General features: G+C 43.8%; 1 protein-coding gene across 2 annotated transcripts in view; it reads right to left on the bottom strand.

The window, feature by feature from the left end:
• Positions 1-21,940, bottom strand: part of pdia5 (protein disulfide isomerase family A, member 5) — a 219,476-nt gene that overhangs the window by 197,299 nt on the left and 237 nt on the right. The window contains exon 2 of one of the 2 annotated variants that reach the window (XM_072260944.1): positions 2,330-2,546. The exons of the other annotated variant lie outside the window; for it this stretch is intronic. Within the exon in view, the coding sequence (XP_072117045.1) occupies positions 2,330-2,359 (30 nt within the window). The 5' untranslated portion in view covers positions 2,360-2,546. The remainder of the gene's footprint in view (positions 1-2,329; positions 2,547-21,940) is intronic. 2 annotated transcript variants of the gene reach the window in all.

The following is a 21,940-nucleotide window of genomic DNA, read 5'->3' as shown; positions in this document are numbered from 1 at the left end:
GCATGCTCACAATGCTTGGCAGAACAACACAACAAAACAGAACAGTTGTGCACCAAAATGACTTTTTCCTTCTTTCCATTTCCATAATCAAAAGCAAGTTTAGTATCAATGATTATTATCATGAAATTTGCTGTTTTATAGCAGGACAGTGCAAGGCATAAAAAGTTACTATCAGTTACAATAAGAAAGATATTAAAAATAATTATGTACTGTAAAATGAGAGAAAATTTGTGAGGTAGTGTTCATGGATTCATGGACCATTCACAAATCTGATGGCACAGGGGAAGAAGTTGTTCCTATAACATTGAGTATTTCAGGCTCCTGTATCTCCTTCCTGTGGAAGTAGTGAGAAGAAGGCATGTCCTGTGTGGTAGGGGTCCTTAATGATGGATATCACCTATTGAAGATGTCCTCGATAGTGGAGAGCCCATTACCCACTATGGAGCTGGCCGAATCTACAACCCTCTGTGTCTTTTTCCAATCTTATGGATTGGCACTTCCATTCCAAATGGTGATGCAATAGTTAAAATGCTTTCAACAGTACATCCATAGAAACTTGCTAGTCTTTGGTGGCATACTAAATTTCCTCAAACTCCTAATGAAATATAGCCACTTGTGGGCCTCCTTTGTTACTGCATCAACATGTTGCGCCCAGGATAAATCATTCAGGAACTTGAAACTGCTTACTCTCTCCTTTCCTGATCCCTCGATGAGGACTGGTGTACGTTCACCCTACTTCCCCTTCCTGAGATCCACAATCAATTCCTTGGTCTTACTGACGTTGAGTGCAAGGACAGCACTCAACCAGCTGATCTATCTCACTCCTGTACGTCTCCTGGTCAGCATGTGACATTCTGCCCACAAAAATTTATAAATGGCATTTGAGCTGAGCCTAGTGAATAGAGCAGTGGGCTAAGTACGTATCCTTGAGGTGAGTTGATTGTCAGCAAGGTGATTCACACTCACTGTAATCTCCCAATAAAGAAGTCAAGGATCCAGTTGCAGAGGTGGATCGTGAGTATCTTCCACAAAAAATAGATACAAAACTGAAAGTATGTAGACATGGTGTTCTCAGCTTCAGCCCTTCATCTTTAGATTCAGTGAATGAAGAAAGCTTAAATAGTAATTAACATTAACTGCAATCTTGAGAATGAAACATTCTTTCAGTTTGGGAGAGCATCACATCCTAAACAAACATTCACAAACAACATTATCAAATGTATCACACACAAAATGCTGGAGGAACTCAGCAGGTCAGGAAGCAGCAACAGAGGGGAATAAAAAGTTGATGTCTTGGCCCGAAACATCAACTGCTTCTTCCACTCCATAGATGCTGCCTGACCTGCTGAGCTCCTCCAGCATTTTGTGTGTGTTGCATCTGCAGAATCCCTTATGTTCAACACATGTATGCTAAATTTATAAGATAGCATAGAATGTGGCAGAGTGCAGACCAGTTTCAGCATTGTGGTGGCATGGTAGCGCCAGCGATCACTGTTCGGGGTTCATTTCCTGCTGCTGTCTGTAAGGTGTTTGTACATGACCCATGACTACGTAGGTTTCCTCCGGGTTCCCCTGTTTCCTCCCACAGTGCAAAGATGTATGGATTACGATTAGGCAGGTAAGTTGAGGGCATGATATGCTGGCGGTGGAAGCATGGACAACACTTACGGGCTGCCCCACCACACCCTCAGAATGTGTTGTGTCATTGATGCAAACGGTATGTTTCGATGTAGTACATGAGACAAATAAAGCTGATTTTTAGCTTTTGTGCCATCTAGGGACTCCAACTCAGTTCAACACTAGCAACACCTTGAAAGCATCAAGACTGATGACTTGACTGTCAATTTTGCGTCTGATTTCCCAAATGTCATAGTAGAAATGATGCGTTACAGTGTTCTATATAGCTTGCATTGTTCCGGGGCTATCTTTTGAAAGAGCAATTGAAAGTAATGTGGCCATCCAAGCTCTCTAGCGTATTTCAACATCCAATTAGGTGATGAGGCATCTATTCTCAACTCCATTTACCTGCTGTGGCTTTATAATTGCTTAACAGAGTTCTATCAATTTTAGTTTTTATTATTTTTTAATTGACCAAGATTCAACAGCTTTTGGGAGGTGCAAAATATCTCTATCACCCTGTAATAAGATGTGCTTCATAAGATTACCGTTGAATGGCTCAGCTCTCCAATTAAGGCAGGTCTTAAGGACTTCTTCCTGCAGTTTTTTTTTCCATTTACCTAATAAAATCCTTTAATTCTATCACTCAGAACATTAAAAAAATAAAGGAATACAAAACAAATGTTTGCTAGCAACACTTTAAAAATTTAACCTTTGTTTTGGTATGGTGCTGATGAATCATGCTAAAAGAAATGTAGTCCCAGTAATGCAGATCTTCTCATGAAACTACGTGGAGTTTGTATGTTCTCCGTGTGAAAACATAGATTTGCTGGTGGTGTGTCAAGTTCATCCCACATCCTGAAAACAGGCTGTATGTTACTGCCAATGTAGATGGAAGCTTCAGAATTGAGCATTTGAGAATGGATGGGCTGCAGGGAAATAAAAAGGATAAGATGGACTAATGGGAAAGCTCTGAGACTTTGCTTAGACTCTATGGGCTAAAATACATTCTCCTATGTCAAAGCAAATATGACAAATATTATGATGGATTCAAATCAGTTTAACCAAAAATGCCATGCCTGTTGAGGCAGCCACCAAAGACATTTAGTGTTATTTGCAGAGCATCGTCTCACAGGATCCTAGCCAACAGATCAAGATTAGTTAACATCATTTCCGGCACAAAAGTGCAAAGAAGAATGAAATAACTATTACTTTATTTTTGATGCAGCACAAAAAAGCACAATAACATAAAGAACTCAATAATAAAACACAATAAATATAATACATAAGATAGATTATATACAGATTGATTGTATATCCATAAAGTGACACTAGGCAGAGGAGAGTCTGTACATAAGGTGACTGACAGGAAACAACAAAGTTGTGGTGGTGGCTTGTGTGGAGGTGTTACTGCTTGGGGAAAGTAACTTTTTTGACTCTGGCGGTCCTGATGTGGATGCTACATTGACTCCTCTCTAATGGGACAAACATTCCATGAGCAGTGTGGGTGGGATCCTTCATGGATCCTCACTGGCCCTTTTCCAGCACCCTTCTGTATATACTGTATGTCCTTGATCGTGGGTAGGTTGGTGTTGGTGAATCAGCGGGCAGTTTTGACTACCTGTTGGAGAGCCTTAAAGGATACTCCTTTAATTTGAGGCTGCATCCTCTGGTCTGACATTCCCGCCACAGGAAACACCTTTTCCCCGTCCACTCCATCAAGGCCTTTCACCAATTCATAGCTTTCAATTAGGTCACCCCTCATTCTTCTGAATTCCAGTGAATACAGGCCCAGAGCCACCAAACATAGAAATCTACAGAACGTTACAAGTGCTTTGGCCCACAACATTGTGCTGACCATTTAAATATTTACTCTACAAACTGCCTAGAATTACCCTACCTATGTAACTATTTAAAAAAATATATATATACACACACTTACTGTAATTCACCTTGTTTCTATTATTACGTATTGCAACATATTGCTGCCGCAAAGCAAGAAATTTCATAACATATGCCGGTGATATTAAACCTGATTCTGATTCTTTTTATGAGTTTGCTGGTGCAAATTGATTCATATTGAGATGGTTACACTTCAAAGCTAAGTTATTGGCTCTAAAGGATTTGAGGCATCATGAGGTTGTGTAAAGCATTTTAATCTAAGTAATTCTATCATGCATTGCGAAAAGGTAAGTGCCAAAGTAGTACAATACTGAATTTTAGCAAATCATACTGGGTGATGATTGGGCTGTAGAAATCAACAGACCACTATTAAATGCTCTTGAAATGATGAGGCATTCAATCTTAGAATCATTTTCATGATCTTCTTTTGAACCCTCTCCAGTTTTAGCATATCCTTTCTAAGATAAGGGGCCCAAAACTGTTCACAGTTCTCCAACTGAGGCCTCAACAGTGCTTCATAAAATCTCAACATCCCATCCTTGCTTTTACATTCTAGTCCTCTTGAAATGAATGTTAATATCACATTTGTCTTCCTCACCACAGATTCAACCTGCAAATTAACCTTTGGGAATCCTGCACAAGGACTCCTAATTTCCTTTGCGCCTCGGATTTTTGTATGTGTCCATTTAGAAAACAGTCAACCCTTTCATTTCTTCTAGCAAAGTGCATGACCATATACTTCCCAACACTATACTCCATCTGCCACTTCTTTGCCCATTCTCCTAATCTATGTCCTTCTGTAGCCTCTCTACTTCCTGAAAACTACCTGCCCCTCCACCTATCTTCTATCATCTGAAAACTTTGCAACAAAGCCATCATCCAAATCATTGACATGTAACATAAAAAGAACCGATCCCAACAGACCCTAATAGAACACCACTAGTTACCGGCAGCCAACCAGAAAAACTTCCCTTTATTCCCCACTCTTTGACCCTTCAAATTAGACATTGCTTTATCCATGCTAGAATTTTTCTTGTAATACCATGGACTCATAGCTTGATAAGTAGCTTCAACTGTGGCACCTTGTCAAAGACCTAGTGAAAATCCAAGTACACAACATCAACCAATTCTCCTTTGTCTATCCTGCTTGTTACTTCTTCAAAGAATTCCATCAGATGGTCAGGCAAGTTTTTCCTTGAGGAAACCATGTTGACTACGGCCTGTTTTATCATGTGTCTCCAAGTACCCCGAAACCATATCCTTAATAATCAACTTCAACATCTTCCCAACCACTGAGGTCAGACTAACTGGCCTATAGTTCCCTTTCTTCTGCCTCTCTTCCTTCTTGAAGAGTGGAGTGACACTTGTAGTCTTCCAGAAATATATTCTATAATCAATTGATTCTTGAAAGATTATTAATTATGCCTCCACAATATCCTCAGCCACTTCTTTCAGAACCCTGGGGTGTACACTATCTGGTTCAGGTGACTTATCAACCTTTCAGTTTCCCAAGAACCTTCACACACTTCACGACCCATGACACCTGGAAATTCCACCATAAGGCTAGTACAGTGACGACTGATGCAAAATACTTATTCAGTTCGTCCACTATTTCCTTGTCCCCCATTATTTCCTCTCCAGCATCATTTTTCAGCATTCCAATATTCACTCTCGCCTCTCTTTCACACTTTATGTATCCGAAGAAACTTTTGGCATCCTCTTTAATATTACTGGCTAGATTACTTTCGTAATGCATCTTTACCTTATGAATTACTTTTTTAGTTGCGCTCTGTTGGTATTTAAAAGCATCCCACTCCTTACTTCCCACTAATGTTTGCTCTATTATATGCCCTCCCTTTGGTTTTTATGTTGGCTTTGACTTCTCTTGTCAGCCATGGTTGCATCATCTTGCCTTTATACTACTTCCTTATATATCCTGTGCCTTCCAAATTGCCTCCAGAAATTCAAGCCATTGCTACTCTGCCATCACTCCTGCCAGTGTTCTTTTCCAATCAATTCTGGCCAACTCTTCTCTCATGCCTCTGTAATTCCCTTCACTGTAATACTGATACAGCTGACATTGACTTCTCCTCCTCAAACTTCAGGATGAATTCAATTAAATTCCCCTAAGGGTTCCTTTACCTTAAGCTCTTTTCAATTCTGGTTCATTGCACAACACCCAATCCAGAATAGCAGATCCCTTGGTGGGCTCAACCATGAGCTGCTCTAAAAAGTCATCTTGCAGGCATTCTGGAAACTCCCCCTTTGGAATCCAGCAGCAACTTTATTTTCCCAATCTACCTACATACTGAAATCCCGAATGACAATTTTAACATTGCCCTTTTGGCACACATTTTTGATCTCCCATTGTATCTTGTAGACCACATCTTTACTACTGTCTGGTGATCTGTTTATAACTCAAATCAGGGTCTTTCTACCCTTGCAGTTCCTCAGCTCTATCCACAACGATTCAACACCTTCTGACCTGATGTTACTTCTTTCTAATGATTTGATTTCATTTTTTTTAAACCAACAGAGTAACACCACTCTGCCTTCCTGTCTGTCCTTTCAATACAATGTGTATTCCTAGATATTAAGCTCCCAGCTATAATCTTCCTTCAGCCATGATTCAGTGACGCCTACAACATCATACATGTCAATCCGTAACTATGCTACAAATTCATCTACCTTATCACATATACTGCATACATTCAAATATAACACCTTCAAGTATTCACCCTTTTCGATTTTGTCCACCTTTTACATTGCAACTCATCCTGTTGTCTGCAATTTTGCCCTAACATCAGCCTCTCCTTGCTAGGAGTCTCAGTGTACATGGTCTCTATCTGTAAAGCAACTACCTCATCCCCAGCACTATTACTTTGGTTCTCATCACCTGGTGAATTAGTTTAAAACATCCAAACAACTCTAGCCAGCCTGCCCACAAGGGTAGTGTACCCCTCGGGTTCAGGTGTAACTTGTCCCTTTTGTATGGGTCATACTTTTCCCAGAAGTGATCACAATGATCCGTAAGTCTGAACCCCTGCCCCCTTTCTTCTGCCACTCATTCACCAGCCAAATCATTCTATTCTTAGCTTCACTGGCAGGTGGCACAGGCAGCAATCCAGAGATCAGTACCCTGGAGGTCCTGTTTGTCAGCTTTCTACTGAGCTCCCGAAAATCTCTCTTTAGGGCCTCCTCGCCTTAAGTACCTGTGTCATTGGTGCCAATATGTACCGAGACTTATGGCTACACCCATTGAACCTTGTTTCTGTTCCTCTGACTATGGAATCTTCCTATTAACACTGCACTCCTCTTCACCTCTCAGACTCAGTGCCAGAGACCTGATCACTGTGGCTCCACCCCCAGTAGGTCGTCTCCCTCAGTAGTATCTAAAGTTGTATACTTATTATTGAGGGGAACAGCCACAGGTGTACTCTGCACTAGCTGTGCATTTCCCCTCCTTCTCCTGACAGTCACTCTGCAACCTAGGGGTGATTACCTTCCTATAGCTCCAGTCCATTAGCTCCTTGTTGTCCCGTATGAGTCGAAGGTCATCGAGCTGCAGCTTCAGCTCCTTAATACATTCTCTCAGGGGCTGCAGCCCGCGTGCCTGGTGCAGATGTGTTCACCTGAGACAGTGGAGATCTCCCAGAATTCCCACATCCCACACAGTACAAAACACTGCCCCTGGAGCCATTCTCACTGCACAACTGTGCCCAAATAGATGAGGAATGAACAAATGAGAACAGAGAGTAACTTACAAGACAATTTACCTCACCCAAGCCTGATGAGCCAAAGCCACTCTAAAGACTGGCACACTCCAAAAGAATGGCCACTCCGCTTGCACCTGAATTACTTGTATTCTCCTTTTCTATTGAATCCCTCTTGCTGATTGGTCACTCCTCAACTGAGAGAAACTGCTTCAAAACTCTGCCTTTACAATCTCAATCATTGTCCTGATTAAAAGGTAGCTGTTTTTATGCACCCTGGTGTGGATTGTCTAACTCAGAGAAAACTGACTCAAAGGTCTGCTTTTTAAATCTTGAACGTGGATCTGAAAGGTAGCCCTGCCTCTTGCTGATTGGTTATTCTCAAGTCAGAGAAACTGTTACAAAACTATGCCTTTGAAATCTCAATCGTCAACCTGATTAAAATGTAGCTCCTTTTTATGCAGCCTGAAATGGATTGTCTAACATGTTGGGATGTTCTCTACCGTGCATCCGTAGAATGACCTGAGTATAGCTGGGCATCGTCCCGCTCTCTCTTTAGCCTCCTCAGAAACTACAAGTGTTGGTGAGCTTTCCTGATTATGTAGAATGTGTTCTTAAACGATGAGAGGTTGTGCAAGATGTGCACTCCCAGAAGTTTGAAATTACTCAGTTTCTACTGCTGTGCTGCCGATGTAAAGAGGGGTGCGAATTCTCCTGAAGTCAATAACCATCTCCTTTTCTTGTTGACATTGAGGAAGAGTTTATTTGCCTAGCACCAAGTATTGAGCTCTTCTACCACTGCTCTGTAGGCCATCTCATTATTGTTGGTGATGAGGCACACCACTGTTGTGTCATTGGTGAACTTAGCGATGTGATTAGTCATAGTCATACTTTATTAATCCCGGGGGAAATTAGTTTTCGTTACATTTGCTCCATAAATAATAAATAGTAATAGAACCATAAATAGTTAAATAGTAATATGTGTGACAAAAGACCAAGTCATCAGAAGATTGAGGCCGATAAGAAAGACAATGGGGGAACATTCAGAAATGTTAATGGGAGACGAGAGAGATTAACGAAAAGGAGACACGAAAAGGGGTATTGTCAGAGACCGGTTACTTTGAACCTGAACTGTTTCAAGTTTGATGGACAGGCAATACCCCAGCAGGGGGATAAAAGGAACAGGTTCGCTAAGGCAAGACACCACAACACCACCAGATAACGAGACCCTGGAAGTGCGGTGTGCCCCCACAAGTTGGTGGGAGTTTTGAATGTCTGGTCGTGGGACCAACCATAGACGCACAGGGTGAGACGGTACGATTGGCGGGAACCTGGTGTGTGTGTCCACCCTTGCCTGGGTGCCGGGTTCACCGCAGAAGAACGATAGTATCCGGAACGGAGGGGTCACAGTCGGTGACCTCAGAAGACATTAAAAAGGGCTTGCGCCGAAAGCTAACTGCGAGGAATATCAAAGGTCTGATTAATCCGATTTGAATATCAACATCCGCTCTCTCTCTCTCTCCCCAATGGCACGACGGCAATTACTGCGAACTGAAACTGAACTGAACTCTGTGTCACTTGAGACTGATCATTTTACCCCTAGACTGCGATAGAGCTTGATTAAACCTATTATCCTAGTTCTGTGTACATGTGTGTTTATTCATTGCTAACCTGTTCCATTTATATCCTTACTATTAGAGTACTGTGTTACTTATTTCTTTAATAAAACTTTCTTAGTTCCAGTAATCCAGACTCCAACTAAGTGGTCCATTTCTGCTGGTTTGGCAACCCAGTTACGGGGTACGCAACATAAGTGGGGTTCTCGTCCGCGATTTTGAACGCTAAATTTGGGATGGGGTAATTGATTGGGTTAAAATTCCCGAAAGAAAGAAAGGGCAAACAGCAGAAATGGAGATTGAGGAACTTCTAAAGGCGCTGACCTTGGAGGCATTAGAGGATGCCAGGAAAGTAGAATTGGCAGCTGTGGCCAAACGGTTGAATCTTTTTAAGGGGAAGTCGACAATGAGGAGAGAGGAGATGCACAGAGCTATCATAGAGCATTATGTGTCTAAAGGTGTGTTTCCCCAAGGGGAGCTGGAGGTGATATCTATTGGAAAACCTGGTGGAGACACAGTACAGGTGCAGCTTGAAAAATTGAGACTCGAGCACAAGTTCTGGGTAAGGCAGCTAGAACACGAAGAGAAACAGTTAGAATGGCAACGAGAAGAGAGAGAGAGACAGTTAGAACGGCAAGAGAGAGAGAGACAGTTGGAGCGAGAAGAGAAACAGAGGGAAAGGGAATTCGAGCTGGAGAGGATAAAGATGATGGCAGGGGCCAAATGCCGAACCAAGGTAGAGGGTTCAGGGCGACCCAGGAGGTTAGGCTGGTTTCCCCATTTGACGAGACCGATGTTGATCGGTACTTTCTACATTTTGAAAAAGTTGCTGTAAGTCAGGACTGGCCGAGGGATAAGTGGGCTGTTTTGCTTCAGAGTGTACTTAAAGGAAAAGCCCAACAAGCTTACTCGGCTTTGTCCGCAGAAGATGCCCAGAGGTATGAGGTGGTGAAAGAGGCCATACTCAGGATTTATGAGTTGGTCCCGGAGGCATACCGGCAGAGGTTCCGAAATGCGAGGAAGTAGTGGGGCTGCACGTATTTAGAGTTTGCCCGTAAGCTGCAGACATATTGTGAGCGTTGGTGCGCCTCAAAAGGGGTCAATGGGGATTATGACAGACTGCTACAGCTAATCCTGGTTGAGCAGTTTAAAGGTTGTGTCCCTGAAGGTATGAGACCCTACCTAGATGAGAAAGAGGCAGACACTTTAGCCGCAACTACTAAGTTAGTGGATGAGTACGCGTTGACACATAAAATGAAGTTTGCCCCGAATAAAGGCTACCAGAAGGGCAGTCAGGACGGTGGGGAGAGTCCGCCAGAGAAGTCAGAAAGTAAGCCGGGGACTAGTGAGAAGGATAAGGTAGACCGGGAGCAGTTTGGTAGGAAGTCTCCTGGGGTCGTATGTTATAATTGTGGGAAAGTCGGACACTTTGCGTCCAGGTGCTTTGCCCCAAAGAAGGAGACGGGAAAAGGAAAAGCGGCAGTTCCGACTGGCTGTATTGAGCTGGTAAGCAAACCGCTAGGAGAGAAGAGGTCTGACAAAGTTCAGGAAGGGCGCGAGAGGTTTATCTCGGCCGAATGGGTGTCGGTGAAGGAGGGGTTAAACCCAGTTCCAGTACGGATCTGGAGAGACACGGGAGTGTGTCAGTCATTGATATTAAAGGGTGTGTTAGACTTTAGTTCAGAGACCCAGACTGGGGAGGTCAGGGTCATAAAAGGCATTGGGAAAGGGACTGAGGCAGTACCTCTGCACCAGATACACCTAAAAAGCGACTTGGTCTCCGGACTGGTTCGATCAGGGTGAGGCCCGAACTACCGATGAAAGACGTGGAAGTCTTACTCGGTAATACCTCGTCGGCGGAAATGTGTTCTCAGCAGTAAAACTGACAAGCTAGCCTGCCAGGATGGAGGCCCCGCCCATGGACTCACAGGTTTATCCCGTTTGCGCAGTGACTCGGCGTGTGTCCAGAAAGGCTGCCGAAGTAACTATAGAATTGGCTGAGACGTTTTTACCAGCCTTGTACTGGGGGGGTTAGAAAGTGAAAAGAAGGAGCGTAGTGGAACAGGAGGAAGTGAGGGAGCTGAGGCAGACTTAGCATTAGCCAGGAAGGACTTTGTACAGGCACAGGAGCGAGACGAGGAGCTGATGGTTTCGGCGGAGACAGCTCTCTCTGACGCAGAATTAAAAAGGGAGCCAGTAGGCTATTGTGTGGAGGAGGGAGTACTAAGGAAGAAAGGGAAACCAAGTACCGTGCCCGCAGATGAGGAATGGGGGATGGTGCCAAAAATTTATGGGGATGAGATTCTTAACCTGGCCCACAAAATACCACTCGGTGGACATTTTGGGGGGAGGAAAACAGTCGGTGGAATCATGAAAGAGTTTTACTGGCTGCACAAGAGGAAGGATGATATTGACTATTGCAGACATGAGCTGACACAGTTACAGGCTTTTGATATGCTAACAGCTTGCCACGACAGGTGAACAAACTTAGTCGGTGTTATCACGAAAATTAATGAGGCTAGGGTGCCACCTGATAAGGGGAAAACCCACTTTGAAAAGATAAGTATGGGGCCGACCAGATGGGAGATGTCTATTGTTTTGACCAGTTTTGCTGATAAGGTCTCTCCCTTAATCCCTGAACAAAGCGACCCGTTAAGAGAGCTAATTAAACGACACACACACGTAGGTCCAGATGTCCCGAGGCGATGCAAAGAGCTGGGACATGGAGTTGTTGTCACATCAGGTCAGCCTAGTGAGCAACACCCCTATAAAATGATTAATTCAGTGACAAAAGGGATAAAGAACACAGAAGCGTATATTGGCGATGTAGTGGTCTGGAGTGACACGTGGGAAGAGCACATTGTGGCACTGTTTAAACGGCTGTCTAAAGCCAGCCTGACAGTGAACCTCGCAAAAAGTGAATTCGGCCACAGAAAAATCACTTATCTGGGATTTGTGGTAAGACAGGGGCAGCTGGCACCGATGCAAGTTAAGGTGCGGGCTATCTCCGATGTCCCAACCCCGACAGACAAGAGAGCCCTGAGAAGGTTCTTGGAGATGGAGGGGTACTATCGGAAGTTTTGCAAGAACTTTGCGGATATTACCCACCCTCTTACTAAGCTTTTGCCAAAGAACGCTAAGTTGGTATGGGACGACCCTTGTTATCTTGGTCTGGGACAAAACTCACTGAGAAGTTACACTGATCACAACTCATTAGTGTTTTTGGCCACTATGAAGTTTGCTAAATTGGAGCCTGGTTTTAGAGGATTATTAAAATAACACATATAAAAGGAACAGAAAATGTGATTGCTGACTGTCTGTCAAGGTGTTGACAACTTAAAGTTCTCTGTATCAGCCAATAGCTGATGAACATGTATACTTGTGTTTGTATATATTTGTATATTTGTATCTAATAATGTATTCATGCCTATAATTTTTACCCCGGTAAAAATCCTTTGAAGGATAGGGGTGTGACAAAAGACCGAGTTATCAGAAGATTGAGGCCGATAAGAAAGACAATGGGGGAACATTCAGAAATGTTAATGGGAGACGAGAGACATTAACAAAAGGAGACACAGTTCCGAGTATTGTCAGAGACCGGTTGCTTTGAACCTGAACTGTTTCAAGTTTGATGGATAGGCAATACCCCAGCAGGGGGATAAAAGGAACAGGTTCGCTAAGGCAAGGCACCACAACACCACCAGATAACGAGACCCTGGAAGTGCGGTGTGCCCCCACAAGTTGGTGGGAGTTTTGAATGTCTGGTCGTGGGACCAACCATAGACGCACAGGGTGAGACGGTACGATTGGCGGGAACCTGGTGTGTGTGTCCACCCTTGCCTGGGTGCCGGGTTCACCGCAGAAGAACGATCGTATCTGGAACGGAGGGGTCACAGTCGGTGACCTCAGAAGACATTAAAAAGGGCTCGCGCTGAAAGCTAACTGCGAGGAATATCAAAGGTCTGTTGAATCCGATTTGAATATCAGCATTCGCTCTCTCTCTCTGTCCCCAATGGCACGGTGGCAATTACTGCGAACTGAAACTGAACTGAACTCTGTGTCACTTGAGACTGATCATTTTACCCCTAGACTGCGATAGAGCTTGATTGAACCTATTATCCTAGTTCTGTGTACATGTGTGTTTATTCATTGCTAACCTGTTGCATTTATATCCTTACTATTAGCGTACTGTGTTACTTATTTCTTTAATAAAACTTTCTTAGTTCCAGTAATCCAGACTCCAACTAAGTGGTCCATTTCTGCTGGTTTGGCAACCCAGTTACGGGGTACGTAACAATGTAAATTATGCCAGTAAATTATGAAATAAGTCCAGGACCAGCCTATTGGCTCAGGATGTCTGACCCTCCAAGGGAGGAGTTGTAAAGTTTGATGGCCACAGGCAGGAATGACTTCCTATGACGCTCAGTGCTGCATCTCGGTGGAATGAGTCTCTGGCTGAATGTACTCCTGTGCCCACCCAGTACATTATGTAGTGGATGGGAGTCATTGTCCAAGATGGCATGCAACTTAGACAGAATCCTCTTTTCAGACACCACCGTGAGAGAGTCCAGTTCCATCCCCACAACATCACTGGCCTACGAATGAGTTTGTTGATTCTGTTGGTGTCTGCCACCCTCAGCCTACTGCCCCAGCACACAACAGCAAACATGATAGCACTGGCCACCACAGACTCGTAGAACATCCTCAGCATCATCCAGCAGATGTTAAAGGACCTCAGTCTCCTCAGGAAATAGAGACGGCTCTGACCCTTCTTGTAGACAGCCTCAGTGTTCTTTGACCAGTCCAGTTTATTCTCAATTCGTATCCCCAGGTATTTGTAATCCTCCACCATGTCCACACTGACCCCCTGGATGGAAACAGGGGTCATCAGTACCTTAGCTCTCCTCAGGTCTACCACCAGCTCCTTAGTCTTTTTCACATTAAGCTGCAGATGATTCTGCTCACACCATGTGACAAAGTTTCCTACCGTAGCCCTGTACTCAGCCTCATCTCCCTTGCTGATGCATCCAGCTATGGCAGAGTCATACTCAGACGTTTGGCTGTGCAGTCATATGTGAGCAGTGGGCTCAGCACACAGCTGGGGGGGGGGGGCACCTGCATTGGGAATGATGAGGAACTATCTGTCTGTTCCGTAGGAAGTCCAATACCCAGTTGCACAGTAGTGTATTTAAACCAAGAAATAGGAGTTTGTTCACCAAGGTCCGTGGGACAAGTGTTGAATGCCAAACTGAATTCCGGAAACAGCATTCTGGCATAAGTGTCCTTGTTTTCTCAGTGTGTCATGGCCAGGTACACGACAGATACTATAGCATCTGTCGTAGAACAATAGCGTCAGTAGGCATATTGGTGAGTGTTCAATGTGGCAGGAATAGAGTTTTTGATGTGTGCCATTCAATGAACTTCAAGATGATAAGAGACAGTACCACTGGGCTATTGTCATTTAGCTCTGAAGGTGTGGAATTCTTTGGTACTGGGATGATGTAGCTGATTTGAAGTATGTGGGGTCAGTAGCCTGGATGAGTGAAGTGTTGAAGATGTCCATGAAGAGTTAACACAAAATACTCTGCAGATGCTTGGGTCAAAGCAACATGCACAACACATCCTAACAAAGGGTCTCGGCCCGAAACATTGACTGTTCGTTTCCACGGATGCTGCCCGACCTGCTAAGTTCCTCCAGTGCGTTGTGTGTGTTTCCATGAAGAGTTGGTGTGCACACTTCCTGAGTACTCAGCCTGGAATGTTGTCTTATAGGGGTAGACTCTCTGCAGAGTCTTTCTTATGTCTGCTGCTGTTACAGTGTCTGCTACCTGGCAGGGGATTGGCTTTTGAGGCTGGCATTGTGTAGCATGCCTTGAAATGTGAATTTAAGTTGCTTAGAGCATCAGGGAGGGAGGTACCACTGGTACAGTCAATGTTGTTTTTCCTTGCATGGTCAAAAATGCTCAACGCCCAGCCATATATGCATCAAATATATTATTTGACATCTCACTTGTTGCATAACAATATAAGGCCTTGGTAATACTAAATCTAGAGTAATTTTGAACTAAGGAAAGTTGCTTAACAGCAGATCACTAGATTACATGACAAAGACCCTTATTCTATACAATTCAGATGGTGAACATATAGATGTTAAAAGACTGCTTCTCTGTACGCAAGAGACAGTCAGAAAAGGGGTCAACCATTAGGAAGAGGGGATTCTTCTTCACATTGAGAGGTGCGAATCTTAGGAATTGTTGGAGCATACTTACTGAGACTGGAAAGTTTTGAAAGGGGGAAGAAAACCCTTCTTGGTGCAATTCTACACTGCCATCAGAACATCAGCCATTACAGTCTGGTTTGGTGCAACATCCTCTCACATTCAAAAACTACAGCGAACTGTCATGTCAGCAGAAAAGGTAACTACCCGCAATCTATCATCACTGCAGGACTTGTATATGCCCAAGAAAAAGCAGGCAGGAAATATTATTGTGGGCACTACCCATCTGCAAGCTACCTTTGCCAATAGCTCCCTTCTGAAAAGCACTGTAGTTCTATTAAAACAAAAGCCTCAACTCGAAAGTTTCTTCTCCTAGGCAGCTAATCAGATCAACTATTCTAGTTAGCCCCTCACCTCCCTCTATCTGCATTGCACTGTAAACACTTTAAACTACTGTTTATAACACAGTTTACATTGGAAATACATGCTGGTATTTATGTGTTTATAAATATTTTATTCCTTAACCTCTAACTTTATTCTTCTGTTATTATTTTTATTGTGCCCTGACCAACACACCACAGCAAATTCGTAATACATGTAAATGTACATGGCAAATGAAGGTGATCTTTGAATGGGAAGCAGTGCCTGGTGTAGCTGCTCAACACTTCCACCATTTTGATGGTACCAATACCTCCTGGATCACTTGTCTATCTCAGGTTCCAACAATATTCACTTCCCATCCCAATGCAACTGAGGAGATGTGATACCTACCCTTTTATGTTCTTTCTATGCTGTCCAGAGACCAAAACATATGTTTTGAAGCAGCAATTTGCTTGTACATCCTCAAATTCAAAGTATAGTACATGCTGCTCTGTGTGTCTTTTCTAATCTGCTGAAACCAAATGCATTTTTGCAGAACATCTCCATTTGTTTTTAAAAGAGAATCCTGGTCTTCCACTTAGTTAACTTGTTAACTCTCTTACTTGTGTCTGAGAAACAGAATTTCACTTTCTGACTGACTATATTACAAACTTCTAGGTCAACACCGAACCGAAAAATTTAACGTATCAGAATCAGGTTTAACATCACTGACATATACCATGAAATTTGTAGTTTTGTGGTAAAAGGGAACAAAAAGAGCAAAAATAGTGAGATAGAGTTCATTGTCCATTCAGATGGTGGAGGGGAAGTTGTTGTTCCGAACATGTTGATATGTTTGCTGAGGCTCGAGTACCCTCTCTCTGTTGGTACCAATAAGAAGTGGGTGTGTTGTCCTCAGTGATGGGGGTCATTAATGATGGAGCTGCATTTTGAAGATATCCTTAATGCTGAGGAGGATGCTGGACACATAACCTACAATCCTAGCTTTATTTCCACTATTAGATTTCCAAATGGTCCATGGACACTACCTCACTATGCTTCTTTTGCACTCCTGTTTTTAATTGTAACATAGTATTAATGTGCTGCCACAAATCAACAAGTCTCCCAAAACACATCAGTAATAAACCTGATTCTGATATTTCCAACAGTTTCCTTTTTTCCCTCTTCCCTTTTCACTTTCAAATTGAAAGTACACACCTGACATGTGGTAGGAATCTATTTATTTTGTGATCCAGTGCTGAGTATATCCTCCCGGCCCTTCATACAGCACCACCTCAGCAACCCCAGGCAACCGAATTAAACCTAACCGAATCACAGGACAATTAACTAATCTGGTACTTCTATGGATTGTGGGAGGAAACTGCAGCACCTGGGGAAAACCTATGCATTCCACATACCCTTACAAAGTGGACTCCTTACAGAGGACTCCCTAAATGAAGATTTGATCAACATGTTTTGCATTAATGCTTCTCATGCTATCAAAACAATGAACCCATCAGTTTTATTAGTAAACTGATATCATAATTTATTTAACAGACCAAAGTTGGTGGGGTTGTAGATAATTCAGGACAGCGTCAGTCACCACAGACATTGATAGGATGCAGAGCTGAGCTGAGATGTGGCAGATGAAGTTCAATGCACAGCAGTGTGAAGTGATTCACTTTGGATGGTCAAATCTGAAGGCAGAATACAGGGATAATGGTAGGATTCATACCAGCATGGAAGAACAGAGGGATCTTGAGGTTCACATCCAAAGATCCTTCAAAGTTTTAGTGCAAGCTGATAGGGAGTATGGTGTATTGGCCTTCATTAGTCAGGGGATTGAATTCAAGAGCTGCAAGATAGCGTTGCAGCTCTATAAAACTCTGGGTCGTCTCATTATAGGAAGGGCATGGAAGCTTTAGCGAGGGTACAGAGGAGATTTACCAGGATGATGCCTTGATTAGAAAACATGCCTTATGGGGATAGGTTGAGTGAGCTAAGGCTTTTCTCTTTGAAGAGGAGGATAACAGGAGACTGATGATAAGATGCATATATTGAATAGACAGCCAGGGTGGAAATGGCTAGTACAAGGGAGCAAAACTTTAAGGTGTTGGGAGGAAAGTATAGGAGGGGTGTCAGAGGCATGTTTTTTTGGTGAGTGTGGAGTGCACTGCCCACGGTGATGAAGAAGCCAGGCACATTTAACAGACTCTTAGATTGGCACATGAATGAAAGAAAAATGGATGGCTAAGTAGGAGGGAAGGGTTAGAATAATCTTGGAGTAGGTTATAAGCTTGGCACAACATTGTGGGCCAAAGGGCTTCCACTGTGCTGTTGAATATTCTATACTCTATAACTAAATGCTGCGAACAAGGCAACTGCTTTTTATTGACATACTGTAGTTCCAAACTGCCTGAAGTCCATTATTGCCATCCAAGCACAAAATGATATTTAAATGTCAACAATCCCATTAAAGTTTGTCTTTCTTCTTCACAATGTGAATATTGCATATAAAGGTAGTATTTATGACCTTAGTTATCTCTGATATAGTTGAGTGGTTAGCTAAGTCACTTCAGAACGTAGTGAAGAGTTGGCTTCAGTGGCATGTAACTGGAATAATCCACAAGCCAAATCATCTTTAAATAAAATAACAAATGAAATGTTGGTGGTATTTTGACAGATGCAGAGACAGTTTTACTCATTCAGTTTTTAAGTATTTGTCCTTGACAATAACAGTCAAGCTCATGTTTGATGGAATTTCAGTAAAGTCCTTTGAATTATAGGTGTTGGAGCAAACTGCATAACTTTACCTTTTACGTTCTAAAATAATTCTTTGAAACATAACGAAATGAGTCTTTTCCTGGAGTTTAAACGCAAACAACAGGAATTCTGCAGATGCTGGAAATTCAAGCAACACACATCAAAGTTGCTGGTGAATGCAGCAGGCCAGGCAGCATCTCTAGGAAGAGGTGCAGTCGACGTTTCAGGCCGAGACCCTTCGTCAGGACTAACTGAAGGAAGAGTTAGTAAGGGATTTGAAAGTGGGAGTGGGAGGGGGAGATCTAAAATGATAGGAGAAGACAGGAGGGGGAGGGATGGAGCCAAGAGCTGGACAGGTGATTGGCAAAAGGGGATACGAGAGGATCATGGGACAGGAGGTCCGGGAAGAAAGACGGTGGGGGGGGGGGGGTGGACCCAGAGGATGGGCAAGAGGTATATTCAGAGGGACAGAGGGAGAAAAAGGAGAGTGAGAGAAAGAATGTGTGCATAAAAATAAGTAACAGATGGGGTACGAGGGGGAGGTGGGGCCTTAGCGGAAGTTAGAGAAGTCGATGTTCATGCCATCAGGTTGGAGGCTACCCAGACGGAATATAAGGTGTTGTTCCTCCAACCTGAGTGTGGCTTCATCTTTACAGTAGACAAAGCCGTGGATAGACATGTCAGAATGGGAATGGGATGTGGAATTAAAATGTGTGGCCACTGGGAGATCCTGCTTTCTCTGGCGGACAGAGCGTAGATGTTCAGCAAAGCGGTCTCCCAGTCTGTGTCGGGTCTCGCCAATATATAAAAGGCCACATCGGGAGCACCGGACGCAGTATATCACCCCAGTCGACTCACAGGTGAAGTGTTGCCTCACCTGGAAGGACTGTTTGGGGCCCTGAATGGTGGTAAGGGAGGAAGTGTAAGGGCATGTGTAGCACTTGTTCCGCTTACACAGATAAGTGCCAGGAGGGAGATCAGTGGAGAGGGATGGGGGAGACAAATGGACAAGGGAGTCACGTAGGGAGCGATCCCTGCAGAAAGCGGGGGGGGGGGCGGGAGGGAAAGATGTGCTTAGTGGTGGGATCCTGTTGGAGGTGGTGGAAGTTACAGAGAATAATATGTTGGACCCGGAGGCTGATGGGGTGGTAGTTGAGGACCAGGGGAACCTTATTCCTAGTGGGGTGGCGGGAGGATGGAGTGAGAGCAGACGTACGTGAAATGGGGGAGATGCGTTTAAGAGCAGAGTTGATAGTGGAGGAAGGGAAGCCCCTTTCTTTAAAAAATGAAGAGATCTCCCTCGTCCTAGAATGAAAAGCCTCATCCTGAGAGCAGATGCGGCGGAGACGGAGGAATTGCGAGAAGGGGATGGCGTTTTTGCAAGACAGGGTGAGAAGAGGAATAGTCCAGATAGCTGTGAGAGTCAGTAGGCTTATAGTAGACATCAGTGGATAAGCTGTCTCCAGAGACAGAGACAGAAAGATCTAGAAAGGGGAGAGAGGTGTCGGAAATGGACCAGGTAAACTTGAGGGCAGGGTGAAAGTTGGAGGCAAAGTTTATAAAGTCAACGGGTTCTGCATGCGTGCAGGAAGCAGCGCCAATGCAGTCGTCGATGTAGCGAAGGAAAAGTGGGGGACAGATACCAGAATAGGCACGGAACGTAGATTGTTCCACAAACCCAACAAAAAGGCAGGCATAGCTAGGACCCATACGGGTGCCCATAGCTACACCTTTAGTTTGGAGGAAGTGGGAGGAGCCAAAGGAGAAATTATTAAGAGTAAGGACTAATTCCGCTAGACGGAGCAGAGTGATGGTAGAGGGGAACTGATTAGTTCTGGAATCCGAAAAGAAGCGTAGAGCTTTGAGACCTTCCTGATGGGGGATGGAAGTATATAAGGACTGGACATCCATGGTGAAAATAAAGCGGTGAGGGCCAGGGAACTTAAAATCATCGAAAAGTTTAAGAGTGTGAGAAGTGAAGGTAGGAGGTAGAAACGGGAAGTGCGGGGTGTAGGAACTATAAGGTTGGTAGCAGTGGATGGGAGATCTCCTGAGCGGATAAAGTCGGTGATGGTGTGGGAGACAATGGAACTCGTTGACTTTATAAGCTTTGCCTCCAACTTTCACCCTGCCCTCAAGTTTACCTGGTCCATTTCCACCTCCCCCTCGTACCCCATCTGTTACTTATCTTTATGCACACATTCTTTCTCTCACTCTCCTTTTTCTCCCTCTGTCCCTCTGAATATACCTCTTGCCCATCCTCTGGGTCCCCTCCCTCCTTGTCTTTCTTCCCGGACCTCCTGTCCCATGATCCTCTCGTATCCCTTTTTGCCAATCACCTGTCCAGCTCTTGGCTCCATCCCTCCTCCTCCTGTCTTCTCCTATCATTTTGGATCTCCCCCTCCCCCTCCAACTTTCAAATCCCTTACTCACTCTTCCTTCAGTTAGTCCTGACAAAGGGTCTCGGCCTGAAACGTCGACTGCACCTCTTCCTACAGATGCTGCTTGGCCTGCTGCGTTCACCAGCAGCTTTGATGTGTGTTGCTTTTCCTGGAGTGATACTCCAGGATTGTTTCAAACAGCTGTCTTCCTCAGATTTCAGTCTAGCTTTGTTTTGGCACTGCTTCACAGAACTTGTTTTCTGATTTTTAAAAAAAGGAGCTATTTCTGAATCAGAGTTCAACATAGCATAATGTGAATATGGAATGTGTGTGTCAAAAAGACCAGATGTTAGCTTGATCTCTTGTGGGTACAATGAGCAGTAGCTATGGTCTTATATGAGTGAATAAGAAATTTGGATTCAAAAATAGATGAACAAGTTAACAATGTTAGTGTAATGTTTAAAAATAATTTTTGTAAACAAATGCCACATGGTATTCATATAGCAAGTAGAATATCATGCATATTCATTGTAACAGATTCTCTGATAAGAGACACAAGTCACAGATGACCTGAAATATTCTGAAAAACACTGTTCTTCTGCATGATAGTGCATGTGGTGGGAGCTGGGAATGGGTTAGCTAATGAATTCCAATATTATTTACACAATTTATTATTTGACTAAGCATAGTACAAACATTTACCCTGGTCAAACAAATCAACCATGTGACATTTACCTGCCAGACCCCAAAAAACTGTTGAGATTTAAATTAGTGAACGGCGACTGACTCATAAAAAGGATTTGCATTTCTGGAGAGTCTTTCACGGTCTCAGGATGTCCAAAGCACTATGATCTTCACTGATTGTTGCAATGCAGCAACCACGATCTAACTGCGGGCTGCAAACTTTCTCAAACAGCCAATTGATTTGGTCTGCTTAGGTGACTCTGATGGAAGGACAGCTACAATAACTCTCCAGCTCTCCTCTCAAACAATGCAATGTTATTTTACACTAAAACTTACCAACTCCTCCGTAAACCAAGAGATCAAACTATACTACCACACCTCAATATTACACTGGAATGCCAGCTCGGATTTCTGGAACGGTATTTGAACTTTTGAAGCGACCTGCCGAGGCATGGTTAACACATTCACAATGATTCCTTAAAGATCGGCGAAGTGGGGGTGGGGGAAGTTTTGTCAGGGGTTGTCATGCGGCGGGGGGGGGGGGCAAGGACAGGGACGTCAGGTTGCTATATCTGCTTGTCATGAGTGCGGTGGGGGAGGGCGGGAGGTATGGGGTAATCTGGTTGCTTAACACGGGGGAGGGGGTTAATGTCTCGGTGACCGCCGCCGGCAATCCCGACCAGAGAC

The sequence above is a fragment of the Mobula birostris genome, chromosome 6 (assembly GCF_030028105.1).
Source record: "Mobula birostris isolate sMobBir1 chromosome 6, sMobBir1.hap1, whole genome shotgun sequence".
Classification (NCBI taxonomy): Eukaryota; Metazoa; Chordata; class Chondrichthyes; order Myliobatiformes; family Myliobatidae; genus Mobula; species Mobula birostris.
The sequence above is the reverse complement of the archived record's forward strand: the minus strand, read 5'-3'. Positions and strand labels throughout refer to the sequence as shown.